This window comes from Aspergillus campestris (assembly GCF_002847485.1).
Source record: "Aspergillus campestris IBT 28561 chromosome Unknown P168scaffold_6, whole genome shotgun sequence".
Classification (NCBI taxonomy): domain Eukaryota; kingdom Fungi; phylum Ascomycota; class Eurotiomycetes; order Eurotiales; family Aspergillaceae; genus Aspergillus; species Aspergillus campestris.
The window spans coordinates 777759-796175 of NW_020194341.1; the positions used below are offsets into that span (position 1 = coordinate 777759).

The 18417-nt window shown below is 51.3% G+C and overlaps 7 protein-coding genes across 7 annotated transcripts; 4 read left to right on the forward strand and 3 right to left on the reverse strand.

Moving 5' to 3' along the window:
- Positions 1 to 313: 313 nt before the first annotated feature.
- On the forward strand, positions 314 to 1588 carry P168DRAFT_236865 (uncharacterized protein; the record flags this gene model as incomplete). The annotated part of the gene is made up of 3 exons (XM_024833540.1): positions 314 to 1157; positions 1218 to 1481; positions 1536 to 1588. The coding sequence occupies 3 exons, from the start codon at positions 314 to 316 to the stop codon at positions 1586 to 1588; spliced, it is 1161 nt and encodes a 386-aa protein (XP_024692830.1).
- Positions 1589 to 1623: 35 nt separating this feature from the next.
- Positions 1624 to 2967, reverse strand: P168DRAFT_304548 (putative inositol phospholipid biosynthesis protein Scs3). Its single transcript, XM_024838855.1, has 3 exons — positions 2186 to 2967; positions 1938 to 2132; positions 1624 to 1866 (listed from the first exon to the last, which is right to left on the reverse strand). Exons 1-3 carry the CDS (start codon positions 2756 to 2758, stop codon positions 1765 to 1767), a joined length of 870 nt encoding a protein of 289 aa, XP_024692831.1. The 5' UTR covers positions 2759 to 2967; the 3' UTR covers positions 1624 to 1764.
- Positions 2968 to 3123: 156 nt separating this feature from the next.
- P168DRAFT_154489 (beta-glucosidase) lies at positions 3124 to 6433 on the reverse strand. Its single transcript, XM_024832816.1, has 7 exons — positions 6114 to 6433; positions 5840 to 6027; positions 5737 to 5789; positions 5290 to 5683; positions 5216 to 5238; positions 3534 to 5167; positions 3124 to 3484 (listed from the first exon to the last, which is right to left on the reverse strand). The coding sequence occupies exons 1-7, from the start codon at positions 6171 to 6173 to the stop codon at positions 3254 to 3256; spliced, it is 2583 nt and encodes an 860-aa protein (XP_024692832.1). The 5' UTR covers positions 6174 to 6433; the 3' UTR covers positions 3124 to 3253.
- A 2896-nt stretch (positions 6434 to 9329) lies between these two features.
- Positions 9330 to 11191, forward strand: P168DRAFT_154510 (uncharacterized protein). The gene is made up of 4 exons (XM_024832817.1): positions 9330 to 9688; positions 9739 to 10367; positions 10414 to 10553; positions 10609 to 11191. The coding sequence occupies exons 1-4, from the start codon at positions 9452 to 9454 to the stop codon at positions 11076 to 11078; spliced, it is 1476 nt and encodes a 491-aa protein (XP_024692833.1). The 5' UTR covers positions 9330 to 9451; the 3' UTR covers positions 11079 to 11191.
- P168DRAFT_154511 (arsenic resistance protein) lies at positions 11192 to 12636 on the forward strand. The gene is made up of 4 exons (XM_024832818.1): positions 11192 to 11551; positions 11607 to 11749; positions 11803 to 11889; positions 11946 to 12636. The coding sequence occupies exons 1-4, from the start codon at positions 11305 to 11307 to the stop codon at positions 12597 to 12599; spliced, it is 1131 nt and encodes a 376-aa protein (XP_024692834.1). The 5' UTR covers positions 11192 to 11304; the 3' UTR covers positions 12600 to 12636.
- P168DRAFT_154512 (uncharacterized protein) lies at positions 12637 to 13485 on the reverse strand. The gene has a single exon (XM_024832819.1). It carries the CDS (start codon positions 13196 to 13198, stop codon positions 12674 to 12676), a length of 525 nt encoding a protein of 174 aa, XP_024692835.1. The 5' UTR covers positions 13199 to 13485; the 3' UTR covers positions 12637 to 12673.
- Positions 13486 to 15237: 1752 nt separating this feature from the next.
- Positions 15238 to 17985, forward strand: P168DRAFT_290326 (putative C6 transcription factor). The gene has a single exon (XM_024837183.1). It carries the CDS (start codon positions 15253 to 15255, stop codon positions 17704 to 17706), a length of 2454 nt encoding a protein of 817 aa, XP_024692836.1. The 5' UTR covers positions 15238 to 15252; the 3' UTR covers positions 17707 to 17985.
- Positions 17986 to 18417: the final 432 nt, after the last annotated feature.

The following is an 18417-nucleotide window of genomic DNA, read 5'->3' on the forward strand; positions in this document are numbered from 1 at the left end:
AGTCGAGTCAGTTATGATTCAATCCAGCCTACAATTCAGATCCAGAAGCAAGATATCATTGCAAAATATTACTGAATCATTTCATTCCAACACTAAGTATACTCAACTACGTCCAAAGTGATTTACTCGAAACGGAAATCAACCCTAAGGCGATACGAGATCATGATGACTTCATCCCGCTCCAGACCATCTAGACTCCATATCGCCCAATCCAACAAGTTACACCTACACGACTCCCCCATAACATAACATGAGGATACCAAGATCCATCCCCAAATACATCCAAAAGCCCCCCAAACCCCCAATCAGAGCAATGACATCCGCCACACCACCATCTCGACTCGACCGCTTCCTCGCCGCCCAACAATCCCTCTACGGCCCCAACCTATACTCCATCCCCGACCCCCAAACATGGACCCCGCCCCCCAACTCCGGCGGCCACAAAGGGCGCTACCTCTGGACAGACGCATTCGGCGTCCTCAACTTCATCACCCTCCACCGCGAGACCTCTCGCCACAATGATGACAACAACAACAACAATCCCTACCTCACCCTCGCCCGCCGCCTCGTCCACACAGTCCACGACATCCTCGGCCGCACACGCAACACCAACAACCCTACGCGCCTCCCAGGCGCCACAGAAACCAATCCCCTCGGCGGGGGGCTCCGCATCGGAAAACAAGAAGAGCACGGCCCCGACGGCGACGGTCAATACCACCACTACCTAACACTGTGGATGTTCGCGCTCAACCGGCTCTCCCTAGCCACAGGCGACGCAGCCTACAACCACCAAGCGGTCTCCCTCGCGCGCGCCATCCACCCCAAATTCGTCCTGCACCGCGAGTCAGCCCGCCCCAGGATGGTGTGGAAGATGGCGGCGGACCTGTCAAGGCCGTTGGTTTCGTCGGAGGGGAATTTGGATCCTTTGGATGGGTTCGTCGTGTTTAGGCTGCTGCAGGCGGCTGAGGGGCAGGCGGGGGGTCGTCCTGTCTTGGAGGATGAGATTGAGGATTATAGACGGGTGATGGCGAGGAAGGGGTCGCATTTTGTGTCGTCTGATCCGTTGGATTTGGGGATGTCGATGTGGACGGCGCATTGGTTTGTGGAGAAGGAGGCGTGGGCGACGAGGTTGGCGGAGCAGTGTTTTGAGCAGATTTGTATTCTCTCTCTCTCCCTATCTCATAGTTGAGGTCGAGTGATGCTGATAATATTGCAAGACGAACTCTTCGAACTCGACAACTACCTCAACCGCAGCATCCAGCGTCGGCTCGCCTTCCGCGAGTTCGGAACCGGTCTCGGCCTCCAGTGCATGGCGGGCCAGTCATCCGAGAAAGACCGCGCGGTGGACCTCACGAAATACGCACAGGCGATCCTCGACGCATGGAATCCGTATATGAGGGTCTCATCGGAGAGTAGTACCACGCCGGAAGACCTGCGACCGATTACGCGGGTTATGTATGCCGCGGCGCTGATTCCTGGAGGTGAGTTTCCGTCTGGTCTGTAAGGAGGGTAGGGATTTAGGCTGATGGGTGTAGCTTTTCAACGGGGATATTTGGGTCAGGAGCCTAGTGGTTTACCTGAGCAGTGAGGTTGGATGTAACTGGACAAGGTATGAAGGTGCGTCGTGTAGGTAATAGTGGAGTTGTGTAATAGTGTAGTTAAACTCTAGTATATCCGTACAAACAAACAAGAATGTACCAATCGATCAACCGATCGGTCTTTGTATACCAACGCCGCTAAGGACGATGTCATAGTATGTATAATCTATACTCCCGGAACTCCTACCACGTCCCTCCATGCCCCAGCCCGTCGAGGCAAGATATAGATCGAATAGATGGTAGCCAGGGCAAGGAAAAGCCCATTCCACTGTTGCAAAAGGTATTAGCCACCAAATCAACCATCAACAACAAACCTCGAATATAAGCAAGGGAACTCACTTTCTCCAACCAAGTATGAAACCAAATAGCAGTCATCAACAACATCCACCAACTCAGCCCAAAAACAACCCCCACAAACCTCCCCGCCCACTTCCTCACAACCTCATCCTGGCCCTCCTCCTTCTTTCCCACCTTCTCTCCCCCATCTTCCCCATTCACCGAATCCACCCCACTACCCACCCTCGCCCCAACCCCCTCAAACCCAAAACCCCAGTAACAAGCACCAACATAAAAACATGTCCACTAACATCATGCCCCCCACTCCACCGCCCCCCAGCCCCCTTACAAGCAGCAGCAGTCACCAACCCCCTCAACCCATCCGCACCACTGATACTACTGCTGGCGCCACCACACCCACCACCAGTGATCACAAACCCGCGATCAATAACCGCCGGCCCAAAACACCACTGTGTCGTCAGATACCAAGCGAGCGTCGCAAGCGCATACCGCCCCACAGCCTGGGCGATCCTGCGCGGGCGCTGCGCCGCTCCTGCCGCAGTGTACGCCGGCTGCGAGACGACCAGCGACGCAAAAGCAGCCGTCATCCACAACCAGCCGATTTTGACAAAGTAAGCGTTGAAGATGTTGTCTTTGCGCGCGAAGTAGTTTACCGCTGGTGGTGGTTTGTGGGGGCCCGCGATGCCGGCGGTGTGCATCGCGGAGGGCGTGTTGTTGCGGGAGCCGGCTGCTGTTGGGGAGAGGACGGAGAAGAGGGAGCCGAGGAGGAGGGTGGCTGGGTAGGCGGCGAGGAGGTAGGCTGGGATTTGTTTATGTTTTTGTCGGGTGGGTGGTGTTGGTGATGGTCGTGTTGGGGTGGCCATGGTGTCTGTTGTCTGTGTCTATTTTTTTTTCTTGGTTTCGGTTCCCTTTCGACCCCCTTTTGCTGTGGGTTGTTCTCTCGTTTTTCTTTTGGGAGGATTGGTGGGATTGGTGATATATGGATAATTCGAGGTCCCTTTGGGTGTGGGTGTAGAAGATTGGTATACTAAGTCGACAGGGAGGGAATTGGAATGGCGGAAGAGAGTCGGAGAGAAGGGTGCGAAGGGTCAAGGTGGCCGGAGGAGATGACGTCGATTAATGTTAACGCCAAGACCTCGGCACGTCCAAGTTTAGATGCACTAGTATCGATCATGATGGTCTAGACAATTACAACTACGAAGTTGCTTCAAATATAGTTATTATGGAAGTGGTCATAATAGATTAATATTAAGAAAAGAAGTTAAGAATGCAGGAATGTATCGTGAGACCACAGAAACCTAGCCCACGTTTATCCAATGTACATCCAAAATCTGTACAAGCGAATAGAATCAACCCTACTACACAGCGGGCAAAGATGCATGGAGGGGCAGCTGTCGAGATGAGCTGCCCACAAAGATCTCCTTATGGTAAGGAGTGATGACCCAATCCTGCTTCTGCACGTCCCAGTTGGAAAGATCCCGACGGCTCAGCGTCGTCGACCACACAACCTGCTGCGAGGGGGCCAGGTGCAGGCGTTCAAACTTGCGCAGCACCTTCTTGGGCTCGTTAGGGCCACCGAGAGACACGTACTATATTGAATTAGTATTTGATTTACTGTTGGGTGGTGTTGCGTCTTACCAATTGAGGAACTTCGTCACCCACAACATTGCCCGTGTTCGTGATGGTGACAGACACTCGGAACAGGTCTTCATACAGACGCGGGTTGCCCCCTGCGCCACCGCCGGCAGGCAGGATAGGCTGGGGAGATCCGTCGTGCGACCCCTCGGGCACCCACTCATCGACGTCACGGTCGTAGTGGGGATCGCCGGAGGATGATTTCAGATCAGTCGAATTCAACCAGGGGTAGATGAATTGATGGACGCGGTGCAGTCCCTTGGGATATTGATAGTCAGACGCCTTGCCGGTCTTGCCCAACTTCGGGGCCGCTCCGGTCTTGCCCGAGGCCGGCTGGTACGCGGGGCCCTTCAGAGGTGAGACATGGAGATTGGAGAACCCAAAGGTGGTGTAACTCAGACCGTAGCCGAACTCATAAATGGGAGTCTCGTTCTTCTGGTCAAACCCGCGGTAGTCAATGAAGACGCCCTCGGTGAAGTCGGCCTGGGGCGCGCCCTTGCCATTATTGGGTTTGGTGACCAATGGAGCACCATACGCCTCACGCGTCTTGCCCCAGGTAAACGGAGTTTTGGCACCGGGATTGACACGACCGTACAACACATCGGCGATGGAGTTGCCCGACTCCTGGCCGGGCAGACCAGCCCAGAGGATCCCGGTCACGTTGGGGTGTTCATACCATTCATCGACCAGAACCGGCCCGACCGAGTGGATCACCACCACGGTGTTGTTGCAGCTCTTGGCCGCGGTCTTGATGACTTCCTCGCCGTTCTTCCAGAGCGTCAGGTTCTTGCGGTCACCGTTGTTCCCGTCCACACTAATGAAACCCTCGCCCGCATCGGCATTGACGAAAACAAGAGCCACGCTCGACTGAGCAGCCACCTTGGCCATCTGGTCCAGAGCCCAGTTGTCGGTCACCGCAAACGCGTTGCCCCGGCCATTGATCACTTGGCTCTGGATCGCCTGCTCGGGGGTCACGAGGTAGGGGAACTCGGCCGTGCCACTGCCCCAGGCCATGGCAAGCGTGCCGTTGTCGCATCCGCGGTCGTCGCAGCCATTGGCACCCCAGGGGTTGGAGCCTGCATCCTCGCCCAGAATACTGACCTTCTTTTCCTTGCCACTCAGGGGCAGCGCGCCTTCGTTCTTCAACAAGACCACGCTGTCGGCACCAACGCGACGGATGATCTGAGCATGGTCCCGCTGCACATCCACAAAGTGATTCACCCTCTCGTAGGCGCCTTCCGAGACCGCGTTGTGCTCGAAACCGAACTCATCACGCGTCCAAGAGCTAAAGTTCGGCGGGGTGTGGAGGCGATCACGGCCGACCTTGTAGTAAGCGGCCATGATACGAACAGCCATATCGTCCACCCGCCATTGTGGGATCGTGCCATTCAGGACCCCAATGGTCAGATTCGTCCCGTAGAAAGACAGACCATCGTTGAAGGCGATATCGCCAGGCATTGACATATCCATACCAGCCAGAGCAGCACCAACACCGCTATGCTGGGCGCTCCAGTCGCTCATGACGAAGCCCTGGAAACCCAGCTCCGCCTTGAGAAGCTTGTTAAGCGTCTGGCTGTTTTGACAGCCATAGCTGTTGTTGATTTGGTTGTAAGAGCACATGATCGCTCCGACGCCAGCTGAATTCGATTAGCATTTGAATTATATCTGTGTCAGAAGCTTCCTACCTCGCACAGCATCGGCGAAAGGCCTGCGGATGGTCAGTCAAAGATCAGATAAAAGTCCCAAACGATCTACGTACCAGAGATACAACTCGTGCATGGTCTTGTCATCGACGTTGGAGCTGAGAGTGTCGGAGATCTCAAAGCCAAGGCCCTCAGCCTCGGGCGTTTGGCGGAAATGCTCCTGCTCGTTTGCAATGTAGTGCTTGGCCGTCGCAATCACACCAGCATCCTGGATCCCTCGAATGGTCTCGGCAAAGAGCACGCCCGTTAGAGCCGGGTCCGGAGAGAAACCTTCCCAGTTGCGACCCCCATCGGGATGTCTGCCCAGTGGGCCAGCAGCTGGGCCCAATTGAACATCGATTCCTTTATCGCTGAATTCCTGGCCCATCGCCTGGCCCCGAAGGTACGCCAGCTGTTTGTCCCAGGTCGCGGCAACGTTGATCCCAGCCGGGAAGGCGGAATTGTAGTCCCCTGCCCCGTTAGTACACAGACAAGCTATAGGGGTTGGAGCACATGGCACCTACCGAAACGGATACCCAGGGGGCTATCCTGCAAGCAAATCGATTGAATACCGAGTCTAGCTCTCATCAGCGATCGAGATCTAGCATTATTTCAAAGCCAACCTACCTTGGAACACTGCCCGTCTGACCCACACACTTATCCAGCATCCACCCAGTTCCCGTCGTCAGGTTCACCTTTTCCGCCAAGGTCATTTGCGACACCAGCTCGACTGCACGCTGGTACGACTTCGCCCATTCGCCTTGGCCATTGGCCCATGGGGACGGGTAGAATGGAGGCGAGTACTCGAGATTATCCTGCAGAGAACATGGAATTAGAACTGAAGCTCTTCATTGAATTCCTACGCGATTTGTCATCCGTAGCGTGGAAGAAGTGTAGGTACCTGTGCGCTCACGACCGAAGCCGCCGTCACGGCAGTTACCTGAAGCCAACCGAGCTTCATGGTCGCATATAGGTCATCCGATGAAAACGGACGATCAAACCCTCGAATTAAAAGTTGCGCGAGGCTGGAATAGCTAAAAGTAAAAGGGGAGGGGAACAAGGAACAACACAGGAGGGGGGGAGGTGATATTAATAGCTGATAAATACCGCGGACACCACCTGCATAGGAAAACAAAAATCAGATAGGAATGATGTATTTCAGGCAGTTGAGAGAGCTAGTCAATGGCTTTAGCCTAGATCACCTCACAGCCAAGAGACTTGTGTCTTACAATCACAAACAGGAAGGGGGGGAAGGAGGACCCGCTATTGCTTGGTACGGCATGGTGATCAACATGGGGGGTAAATTAATCGCGAGAGGGATGACCTGACTTCATCTTGAGTACCTTACACTGGGGTTGTAATAATGGATCAGTCAACCTGTGGCCCACTATTGGTGGTTATCGGGCATTTATTCCTCCAGTTCTCTCTAGAGCTATCATTCTAGGCACCATCAGTCACTTCTAGGGACTTCTCGGTAAGATAGGAGGTATATCCCTGGTTCGATCTGAGCCAAGTAGTATCGGACATACCTTCCCTTCCAACTCGACGCGTAAAAAGGAACCTGGAATGAATGCCGGAGCCAACTCATCATAACAACTCATCCCACGCAGAAGTTTCCAGCGCACAGGCGAACAATGAATCTAGAGTCCTTGGCGACGCCTTTTCCCCGCAGGAGCGATGGAGTTGTTGTGGTTGGGATGCGATGTCGAAAGGCCAGGGAAAGATTACCAGATTTTGTGACAATACACATACTACCTCTCAACTATCTCACACACAACTCTCCTTCGAATCACTTCTCAGATGGTGACCGTTCCGTCAGATCCGGTAATGGATCGATCTTGGCCTCAGTTCACCTTTCCCCAGCCACGGTTATACTCCGGATTCCCCAAACAAAGGAAGCTATCACTCTGACTAGCTACCCCGGCCTGGGGTGGTGATATTTCCCCCTTCTATGGTTTTTGTTATCTAATTCCTACCGCTTTGGCCATCGATCAGGCTGTCGTGCTCCAAATGGATCGAGCCAAACGTCATTCCTACTCCAGGGATAATGTTACGGTGTCACCAGTGCTTCCCTCCGTACTCCATCGGGCCGACCTCCGATGCAGTTCTTCATCTGCGGACATTTATCGGGTCTTGAGCCAATGGAAATTACATCCTATCTGCGACTCATGTCAGATCACCTGGCAAGGTAGTTCACGATCCACAAGGTGGTTGAATCTTTGGCCGCAAGGGCCAGTTCGAGCTCTCCCCTGCTGTCTCAATCAACCCAGTAACCATGCAGGGGGGTTGACAAGGAGTCGGGAACCCATCTATCCTGACTGCCGAAGAGCTACAAAGCCGTAACAACAAGCGATACACAAATACCCGAGAAAAATAGGCCGGAGACGGGGCCCCTCTGTCAACGTCGGTGGCACACAGTCCAGATAAGCCTTCCCATTACGCATGATTATCAGTCATGTTTGATTTCTTAGATCTATTGATATCAGTATTCCTGCCTGGGAATTCTGACTTCTAGGAAGCTTCAAGCAACGTAGACCATGTATAGGAAACTGTAGGAACATCTGGGATGATGTCATCTTCAGTCACCTACTAACTAGCCCAGGGTAAACCCCGGCTATTTCCCCAATAGATCCTAGTGCCCTCTAGGTATATGGTTTGGAAAACGGGCATTATGGGTGATAAAACCATGAATGGAGTCGCTTGATGGTTTGAAACAAGATGATATCTTGATTAAAGGGGCTATCTGATAATAGGGGGAGGATGGCTGGGAAAGAAGATCATGATGGATTGTGATGAACTTATTCGTCTGAGTGTGTTTTACAAAATATCTCATACTATATTGATTCATACTTAGAAAATTCTCAAGAGGGAAGAAACCCTCCTGTAGCTTGCTTTTCCTTTTTCCAAATATTACCGCAAAACATCTTCCTTTGATTTGAATCGCTTTCATGCGCCTACATGTCAATCTTTAAACGGAATATGATTTTTTTACCTAGGTGACTGACTGGTCCTTGCCTATTGCATCTGTATCCTCGGACGGGATAGTCATTTCGTACCCAATCCTCCAAGCAGGGTAAGATTGCATCCAAATATCTAATCGGAAAAACTTGCTTATTCACGGGCCTTTCGAAAACACTATTTTCCCAAGTGAACCCATGAAGAAGAACCAATCCAGCCCGTTCAGCAATCTTCATAGCATGTTTATCATCATCAGAGACTTTTTCCACCTTCTCCACATGTCTATAGAATATACCCCAGAACAGGGCTTCTAGTATGGAATAATTTCTGTGGCAATGCCAACCATTTGAGTCCATAGTACCCAGCATGTTCCGGAGACCCCAGAGAGATATTTCAAACGGCAAAACCTTTGCTTCGGCCCAATCAATGACTCCATTGATCCCTCCTATTTCAGCATTGACAATGATACTTATCTCACATAGGTCAGTGTGAGTTAGAGCTAACGGATACCCGGGGACAAAGATTGCTGGGAGCTCTTCGCGAATCTAACAGATTATGTGTGAAAATTGCGAAGGGAGCTGTCGTGCAAGTATATCAGGCTTGTATTGAATTTCTGCCAAAGAGTGCTCGGAGTGATGAGGTTCTGTCAACCGGTTCACCCCTGAATTGGCAAAAAATCTAGCAAAAGCCAGTCTTTCTATATCTAAGAGACCCAGAAACCCGGAATTATGTAAGATGATTTCTAGCTGTTACAGTAACTAAAAACTCCTTGAAGTTGAACTGGTTCCAAAGCTACACTAGCAATTCTAGTAACAGCTTGGTCGCATTCCTCCCCTGTGACATTGCAGCCAGAAAAGAATTAATTGATTGCATCCTCGAGTAGATAATAGGACATCTTAGCTGGTATATGTTTTGCTGATAAAAGTGTAGAAGTGCTCGGTCAGGGGCAGGAAATGGAAGAATTTGGGGCTTATATCGGCCTTAAGTATGGATAGTGACATGCTACCCTGTCGGAGGAAGGTGGACTTGGACCTCTGAGATGATAACTGTAAGCGATATGGCTTGTATCACGTGTCCGTTGCTGCCTACGTCTCTATTGCTGCCTGGATTGCTGAGATATACTTATCCCTTGTGACACCCTAACTCCCCACGTTATAAAAGACTATATCTTCCCCAATATTCCCAACTAGTAGATTCGTCCTCAGCTTTACTCTTCGCCAGCAAAATTCAAGATTTAGCTCGGGGCTTTGCTTGATAGTCGGTCCGTTCAATCGCGCGTACATGCTCGTCATGGGTAATGAACCTATTGTCTGGACAGATTTGTTTTTTTCTGGCGACCCTCCAGAGTCCATCAAAGCCACAGAAACCAATAGTGACAAAGACTTCTCACGGTTCATTCCAGAAGGTCAAGACTTGAAACTACGAGGACGGATTGATCAAGCACAATACACAGGTTTTGAAGTCATACAGGTGTTCTGGCTTTGGAGTAATGGACACAGAAAATACGTGGGCAAAATTGTCAGTCGATATTTCCATTGCACATCTTGCCTGGATTAACCACATTCTAGTTTCCCGATTATACCAGGACCCACGCCCTACAGAGAATTCACTATCGCCCGACAGCACTAGCAGGACGTCGGATTCGGGATGTTATCGACGATGCTGTTCACGAATTTGATAGGTTTTGCCAGGAGGCTCGGGCATATACCCACATTTACCGATTCTGCCCTGCCCACGAAAGAATCTACTTTCCAAAATTTCATGGTGTAGTCACCGACATGCAACGATACTCTTCTGAAGGTGTGAATCAGCGGGCAATCGTGTTAGAAGCCCTTAGACCGAGCTTTCGCTCCCGACGTGTTCTGGGTGAGAACACCACTCAGTTGCCCGAACCTTTTTCAGACATTCTAACGAATTCACCCCTGAGTCCATTTGAATATGAATGGTACTGTTCCTTGCTGAAAGACCGAATTCGTCGCCTGGATGCCTTACATCGGATCAATGTAACACACGGAGATATTGAGGACCGGCATTTTCGAATCCCTGGTGACTTCTATGACACAGTCTTATATGACTTCTCAGAGTCATACACATTCTCTGTGAAAATGCCTCTCATATTAAACGACTATAAACCCCGTCCCTTGAAAGGCATATCAGACGCTGAACAGCAGCGCGTCAAGTCCCAGGTTGAACAGCGGTAAGGATTGAGCTAAACATCCTTGTAACATAACTAATTCAGCCAGAGCCATCAACCGAGATTTTCGCTCCCATCTTATTGAACTGAGCTCACAGGATACCGTTGATGATGCACTGAGTCAGTCGTTGGACAGGGAGGAGGAGTTGCTGGAGTTAATTGTATTGAAGGTCTATCATAGCCCAGATTGTCGGTTTTCCCCTTTTCTACAGCCCCCCAAGACATATGCAACTGACTATGCTAGATTTTTCAATGCCAACGTTGAACTCCATCTTCCCTTTCCTGGAAGAAGTTCGTCCAGGGTGTGACCCATGCTGGCATATCCGCAGAGGCCGGCTTTTGCACCATTATGAGCCGGTTTGGGCTGTTTCCATGGGGAAAAAACATCTTGATCCAATCACCTTCGAGAATGAGGCGCAGTTCGAAACAATTGTAGAAAGCGATAGATCCCGCGTTTTGCTTTGTTTGGTGCCAAAGTGGTGGAATATATCAATCGGAACGATTCGTGATTCAGGCTCGAAGGATACTACAGGGTTGGTTGACAAGCTACGGGAAGCTTGCTTGCGTCTTGCCTTCTCACATGGAACTCCTGGTTCTGTTATTAGTCACGTCGAGTTTATGGGAACAGACAAGGAGGACAGAGAGATTCGAGATAACCAGAATGTGGTGAAAGAATTCTTAGAGCCAAGTGGACGAAACGTCGAATGTATATAGTTCTAGTCCACGTGACTACCGGTATGTCACTGCCTCGGTATGATTGGCTGGTGGGGAATTTCTGGCATTCCACCCGCTCAAAAGCTGTCTTGGTGGAGCCCTATATTGCTATCCCTGGTGTTCAAGTTTGACATTGATTTCTCACACTACGAATCATATACCACCGCTCGAACCGGATAACACACATCATAGTTGATATTGTGCATGAAAGCATATCGACTACAAGATGACCGGGGAAAAATGTCCGCCAGCCGATTTGGAGACGTGCAACAGTCCAGAATGCTCTACTGTTGACGGCGAACGCAACGAAACAGAGCCAACGTCAGCCTTTAAGCAGCTGGGCATCCTGGATCAGTTTTTGGCTCTTTGGATCTTTATCGCCATGGCCGTTGGCATCATCCTTGGGAACTTTGTCCCTAACACGAGCAAGGCCTTGGACAGAGGAAAGTTTGTTGGTGTTTCGATTCCGATTGGTAAGGGATATTCTACAGGAAATCTGCTAAGAGATTGAATTGCTAATGGCTGTAGCGGTCGGGCTGCTGGTTATGATGTATCCCATCCTTTGCAAGGTCCGCTATGAGACTCTCCATCGGTCATTTTCGGAGAAGTCGCTCTGGATCCAGGTTGGATTCAGTATCATCGTCAATTGGATAATAGCTCCTCTATTTATGGTAAGCCCTCTTTGAAAGACACACTCAGGGCAGTGGCTGATGTGTATTTCTAGCTGGCTCTTGCGTGGGCTTTTCTTCCGGACGAGAGAGGGCTTCGAGAGGGCTTGATCCTGGTCGGAATCGCACGGTGCATTGCAATGGTATTGTGACCTTATTATCCAGTGTATAGTTTGATAAACTGCTAACGGATTCCCAGGTGCTTGTGTGGACAGGACTAGCAGGAGGAGATAACGAATATTGCGCAATTCTAGTCGCCATCAACTCAATCCTACAGATGGTCTTGTTTGCCCCAATTGCGATTTTCTTCATCAGTGTCATCAGTGGCTCCGACGACGTGACCATTGAGTATGACCTCGCGGCGAAAAGTGTCGGTGTCTTCCTCGGCATCCCGCTGGGAGCGGCCATCGTCACTCGCCTTTCCTTGAGATTCCTGGTCAGCAAGGAATGGTACGATAAGAAATTCCTGGCGTGGATCGGTCCGCTGTCGCTGATTGGTCTCCTGTTCACCATTTTGGTGCTTTTCGCCGCGCAAGGAAGGCACGTGGTACACCAGATTGTATCGGTTGTTCGAGTAGCAGCTCCGCTCATTGTGTATTTCTCTGTCATCTTTCTGGCGACCCTAGCGGTGACACGCCGCTTCGGCTTTGGATACAAGCTGTCCTGCACACAAAGCTTCACTGCCGCAAGCAACAACTTCGAATTGGCCATTGCGGTGGCGATAGCCACGTTCGGTGTCGACAGTGACCAGGCCCTTGCTGCGACTGTCGGACCACTCATCGAGGTCCCTGTACTCCTTGGCTTGGTGTACGCCGTGAAATGGTTTTCCAAGCGACGGCAGTGGGCACCATGATTGCTGGTGTTGACGTGACAAGCCTGCAGGCATATAGAAGCGATAGACGTAATAGCGAGATAATAATGATCAGTTCACATGTTACTGATTTCGTCCAGAACCTGGAATAGAACTTGATTTTGCACCCTGCACCCATCATCCCTAAGACCTTTGGAGAAGCCAATCCAGAGCTTTTTGCGAATTTCTTCCATGTCTAAGCCGCGCGTGTTGTATTGTTGAATGAGCTCTTCTGCAATGGCGCAAAGCGTAGTGTTCAGAACGTCATCATTCGAGGGCCATGGGTCTGTGTCGCTAGGAGGACAGCCACAGATTGAATAACTCTGAGGAGATCCACACGATTTGCCATTATTCAGCGGTTTGCAATCGTTCCCTGAACCATGCCCATCATTCGCCTGATGTGGTTGAGCTGAATGGGCGCTACCGTTAATAGAATCCCCCCTTTCTGAAGATGGAGTCGACTGGAAGCTGTTCCTCTCAGGGCTGGATGATTGGCATTTGACCTCCTGCCGTCGAAGGGCAGGTATTGCCACTTTCTGGGTCACCCCCAGATCACTGTCTATCTCGAGGTACTCACTGACAGCAGTGGAGGGCAGCCCCATGCTAGAGAGAAGATGCCTCAACTTTCTGTTCTCCGCCCCCAACCTCTGGACCGCAATTCTATGCTCAATATCTTTGCGATTGGCCTCTTCTTTGAAAGCGTATAGTTTCTGTTCCAATTCCCGGACATGCTCCTGTTTCCTTGCGCGGCTCTTGCGCTGATTTTCTCTGATTCGCGCCAGGCGATCGGGTTTCTGGAAATCAAGTCAGGCGGTTTCAAGAGAGAACGAAAGCTTGATTGCTCGCACCTTTCCCGAGTCCTCTGAGTCCATTTTCAGCGCACGAGAGACTAAACTCGCGGTGGCTGTAGCATGTTCTGTTGATCAGGGTCCGTCTTTCATTAATACGAGGTTCGCATGGTAGCAGATCCTGCGCTTTCCCCGAAGTGGTCACATCACGTGCACACTAACCGAGATGGTCGGATGAGGGGGCCAGAAGTTCAATAGTACTTGCTACACTGTACTTCATCTTTCTCCTGATGGACGGTATGAAGGATTTAGTCCCTCATAATAAACCTAAATCAATAGCACGTCGATATGGACGATTCTCTCTCCATTAGTGGGATGGCGTTGGAGAGACAAGCAAATGCTGCAAACTATCAACAGACAACCCGTGATTAACCAGCAGAGACGGCGCTCTCATACCAATTCTAGATGGACGAACAGGGATAGGAAATTGATCCCACAATCCCGTTGTTATCAACCTATTATTAATTGGCTCTGCTATGCATGTGTAATTGTACCAGGGTTGTACGCCATCCGTGCGCCGAGGATTGATTGGATCGACGACAGAGGAGCTCTTGAACTAAGGCATCTATCGCAGCGAAGGTACCTCCTATATACTCCTTCGGTGTTTGAAATTTAATTAACCACGTGTAGACGTGCTATCTGTCTTTGCTCTCCTTATTTCTCTTCACTTTTTACTTTCTTGACGTCTCTGCTGGCAAGCTTGCCCTTATACAACACTATATTTTGCTATACGTATATTTAGTACCATCGAATCAACACCTACGGAAACTTACCAGCATTTCTCTCGAGCTTCAATATCTACCAGTGGCAATCGCAGGTCTTGAGGACGTCCGGAAATTTCCGCGGGGTGTGTCTCTCCTTGAGAAACAAACAAGGGGATTGTTCAAATTGGAAACGGTTTAAGGCTGTGGACACATAGTATAGGTGTCCAACAGAATAACGTCGACCACGCAACCTCTGGTATTTTCTTCATTTTCTACTTTCATCAGTCATTTATCCCATTTACCTACGATCTTTATCAAGCTGGATCTATAAGTATCCATCCATCGATCCATTTATTAATAATCACCACGGGTGGTGGTGGATGATTGAGCCGTTAATAATCCCCGATATGCCAAGCCGCCACTGACCGACCCGACACCTTAGGTTCTTCTTCCCCAGAGTCTAAACCCGCGAGATTCAGTTGGCCTCATCCTGTGGTTTTACCCGTCCTTTTCCTCGCCAACTGCTTTCAGATCACTGGCTGTATTCCTTCTTGCACCACTTCGACTTTCCTCCCTTCTCCCCTCTTCCTCCCCGCTCACCCCCGATCTTCAGTTTCTCCAGTCTTGCCGAACGATGCCCCGCGCGTTATTCTTGGGGTACCCGCTCCCGGCATGATCCCTCCCGAGTCCGACGAATCTCCCTTGGTTTCCTCCGTGGGCCCAGCTCTGCGGAATGATGATGCTGCTCTCCCCGATGAGTTCGACGCTCAGAGTCGAGCCAGTTCGAGAGACCCCGGTAGCGTCCAAACCGTGGGCGATCCCCACATAGCCGACGCCAGCCAAGATCAAGCACAGGACGCCACCAACAATGATTTCTCTCAGAATCCCGACTCGCAGCAGAAGGATGAAGACAGGCCCGCATGGACGGAGTTGAAAACCAAGGCCGGGAAGGAGCGGAAACGCCTTCCCCTGGCCTGTATTGCGTGCAGGAGGAAGAAGATCCGGTGCTCCGGCGAGAAGCCGGCGTGCAAACACTGCTCGCGCTCTCGAATCCCTTGCGTCTACAAAGTCACCACTCGGAAAGCGGCACCTCGAACGGACTACATGGCGATGCTGGACAAGCGCCTGAAGAGGATGGAGGACCGTGTCATTAAGATGATTCCCAAGGAGGAGACGCGAGACATGACCGCGATCGGGCGGTCGAACGTCCGACCACCTCAGCCGGGACAGGTCTCCAAGGCCCAGAAGAAACGGTCGGCGGACGATGCGTTTGGGGCCGAAATGGACGAATGGGCGCAAGGCGACCGGAGAGGGCCACCGGATACTTTCCCTATGCGCCGCGAGAGCAGGTCCGGTGACCCCAACAGTCTGATGACGGAAGGGGCTGAATTCCTGCCATCTTTAGAGATCCAGGAGCATCTTGCGGAGGTATTTTTCGACTGCGTCTACGGCCAATCCTATCTTCTCCTCCATAAGCCTAGCTTCATGCGGAGATTGAAGGCCCGAACCATTCCGCCGGTATTGATTTTAGCCCTCTGCGCCGTCTCTGCTCGTTTTTCGACCCACCCACAGGTTAAGTCAGACCCGCCCTTCCTGCGCGGCGAGAACTGGGCCAACCCAGCGGCGCACATCGCGATGAGTCGACACGACGAGCCCAATATAACAATTTTGACTGTGTTCCTGCTTTTGGGATTACACGAATTTGGGACCTGCCATGGTGGTCGAAGCTGGTCTTTCGGAGGACAAGCCATGCGCATGGCCTACGCCTTGCAACTACACAGAGAGCTCGACCACGACCCCCTGTTGGGACAGGGCAACAACAGTACATCCCAGCTGACTTTCACGGATCGAGAGATCAGGAGACGCACGATGTGGGCCTGCTTACTGATGGACCGGTATAACTCGTCTGGCAGCCAGCGTCCGCCAATTGGTAATGAGCAGTTCTTGCAGATTCAACTTCCCACCAAGGAACCCCATTTTCAGATGGAGATTCCCGGTCCTACCGAGGACTTGGACGGACACGTGCCAAATCCAGTTCCGGAGGATGTTGGCCAGTTGTCCAATGCCCGGGACAACATGGGGGTGTCAGCCTACATCATCCGTGCTGTGGTGATCTGGGGCCGTATCGTGGATTACCTGAATCTCGGGGGGAATAAGAAGGATAGCCATCCTTTATGGTCGCCCGAGTCGGGATACACGCGCCTCAAGCGGCAGATTGATGAGTTCTCCGCGTCCCTTCCCAGTAGTCTCGCCTTCACGTACGAGAACCTACAGATGCATGCCGCCGACAAGGTAGCCAACCAATTTCTCTTTCTGCACATCATCATCCATCAGAACATGCTGTTTCTGAACCAATTTGCGATTCCCTTGTCGCCTGGGGGGCGTCCCCCGCGGGACATGCCCAAATCTTTCTTGAGCAATGCTGGGCGAGCTGCCGTAGAAGCTGCGCATCATATCTCGGTTCTCATAGACCGTGCGTCGGCTTACCCTTTGACCGTCCCATTTGCCGGGTATTGCGCCTACTCAGCCAGCACTGTCCATATCTGGGGAATCTTTTCGAAGAACGCACAACTTGAAGCGCGTTCGAAGGAGAATTTACGACACACCTACCGGTACCTCAACAAGATGAAGAAATATTGGGGCATGTTTCATTATATGGTCGAAAGTGCCAAGGACCGGTATCGACAATTTGCCGATGCCGCCATCAAGGGTTCGGTGCCCACTCAGAACGGGGGACAAATTGCTCCCATGTTTCAATACGGAGATTGGTTCGACAAGTATCCTCATGGGGTGTCAAGAACGCACTATGAGGACCCAGACAAGCAACAAAGGGGCAGTGACGAGGCAGTGATGAGCCAAAAACCAGACCTCCAGAGCGTCGAGGACTTTTTCGCCGGTCTCTCCCCGGGGTCCCAGCCCAGCGTTCCGCGGAGGGTGCACTCTCGCACAAACAGCCGGCCGGAAGCGGTACCGGGATTGGATCGGATACCCTCGCAGCAGCACATGGTCGAACTAAACATGGACAACGTCCCTGAGTTGCTCGGCACATCGGAGATCGGGTTCCCACAGCCCCCATTGTATAGCCAGGGCCGCGGACAGCCCTTTGGGCAGTCGGCTTTCGATTTCCCCATTCCCACCGATCAGCTACCCCAGATTGATCGACAGTTCGTCTACGGGTCATTCTCTGGTTTCGACCCCTCGCCTACGTCCTTCGTATCGCCCGATGACCCCACCATGTCCGCCGTCAACGGCTCGGCAGAACCTCCCCCTCCCCCTCCTCCCAACCACCCTCCCAACCAAGATACCTCCGCCATCTTCGCCGGCCAGTTAGACCCGAACGCCCCATCCGGCACAGGGGAGTACTACCAGCCCAGCGCGTGGTTCCTCCCATTCAACCTAGACCCCGTAGGCCTCAACGTCAACCTAGACCCAAATCTCCAACAGCCCCCGGCTCCGGGCGGCGGCCCAGACCATGACATGAGCGCCTTCGGCAATGCAGGCAACATGCCGATCGGCGCATACGATCTCGGGATGGGAATGAACCGGGGAGGCCATTAGGCTCTCTTTACGCGTTGATATGAAAGGTGCGGAGTGAAGCGCTGCGGATATCCCTGCTATTTCCTTTATACGTCTCCTTTGTTATTTGGCGAGGCTTGGGCTGGATCTTGGAGGGTACTAGGAGAGAATGGAGTTTTGATTACCTTACTTTTTTCTTTTCATGCATACCTACCCTTTTTGTTGTCTGCTTGTTCATGCCTTATCCCTGGCTATGTCTCGTCGTTGTTGTTGTTGTTGTCACTTCTTCGTATATCCTTTACTTACCCCTTTGTATCTATCCATGTGCATATTGATCATCAACGTTTGTTGGGTGGATACTGTCCAAGACTCAGGGTATGAGTAGTAGGCTTGTAATCATTTAGGAACAAAATTACCTACAGCGAGTGGGTATGTAGAAGTACGAGGCCGAAGGCGTTATGATAGTATACAGCGCAGCGACAATTCAGTGTCTAGGATTCTAGAAACCAACTCTCGGGACTTGATGATAGATTCCCTACTACTAACCAATTCATAATAACTACCAATCTCATGCATGAAAGTAATAGACATACCCGTATGACAGGTGTTGACGCGAGACCTAACAAAGTTTACCGATCCGGCCAGGGTACCTTATCTCCCAATCATCCATCCCTTACACCATATAAAAACAAAAATAAACATAAATAAAAACATAACAGACCCTTTGAGGGTGGCAAAAAAGAAGAGAAAGAG

Bases quoted from the DNA above. Each gene is read 5' to 3' on its own strand.
- P168DRAFT_290326 (XM_024837183.1), top strand. From the start codon at position 15,253: ATGGCGATGCTGGACAAGCGCCTGAAGAGGATGGAGGACCGTGTCATT.
- P168DRAFT_154489 (XM_024832816.1), bottom strand. From the start codon at position 6,173: ATGAAGCTCGGTTGGCTTCAGGTAACTGCCGTGACGGCGGCTTCGGTC. The intron at 6,028-6,113 runs GTACCTACACTT...TGTTCTCTGCAG, and splicing joins CTTCGGTCGTGAGCGCACAG to GATAATCTCGAGTACTCGCC. The intron at 5,168-5,215 runs GTAGGAAGCTTC...AATCGAATTCAG, and splicing joins TTTCGCCGATGCTGTGCGAG to CTGGCGTCGGAGCGATCATG.
- P168DRAFT_304548 (XM_024838855.1), bottom strand. From the start codon at position 2,758: ATGGCCACCCCAACACGACCATCACCAACACCACCCACCCGACAAAAA. The intron at 2,133-2,185 runs GTTAGTGGACAT...TTTGGGTTTGAG, and splicing joins GGTGGAGTGGGGGGCATGAT to GGGGTTGGGGCGAGGGTGGG. The intron at 1,867-1,937 runs GTGAGTTCCCTT...CTTTTGCAACAG, and splicing joins TTCATACTTGGTTGGAGAAA to TGGAATGGGCTTTTCCTTGC.
- P168DRAFT_154510 (XM_024832817.1), top strand. From the start codon at position 9,452: ATGCTCGTCATGGGTAATGAACCTATTGTCTGGACAGATTTGTTTTTT. The intron at 10,368-10,413 runs GTAAGGATTGAG...TAATTCAGCCAG, and splicing joins AAGTCCCAGGTTGAACAGCG to AGCCATCAACCGAGATTTTC. The intron at 10,554-10,608 runs GTCGGTTTTCCC...TGACTATGCTAG, and splicing joins GGTCTATCATAGCCCAGATT to ATTTTTCAATGCCAACGTTG.
- P168DRAFT_154511 (XM_024832818.1), top strand. From the start codon at position 11,305: ATGACCGGGGAAAAATGTCCGCCAGCCGATTTGGAGACGTGCAACAGT. The intron at 11,750-11,802 runs GTAAGCCCTCTT...GTGTATTTCTAG, and splicing joins TAATAGCTCCTCTATTTATG to CTGGCTCTTGCGTGGGCTTT. The intron at 11,890-11,945 runs GTATTGTGACCT...ACGGATTCCCAG, and splicing joins TCGCACGGTGCATTGCAATG to GTGCTTGTGTGGACAGGACT.
- P168DRAFT_154512 (XM_024832819.1), bottom strand. From the start codon at position 13,198: ATGGGGCTGCCCTCCACTGCTGTCAGTGAGTACCTCGAGATAGACAGT.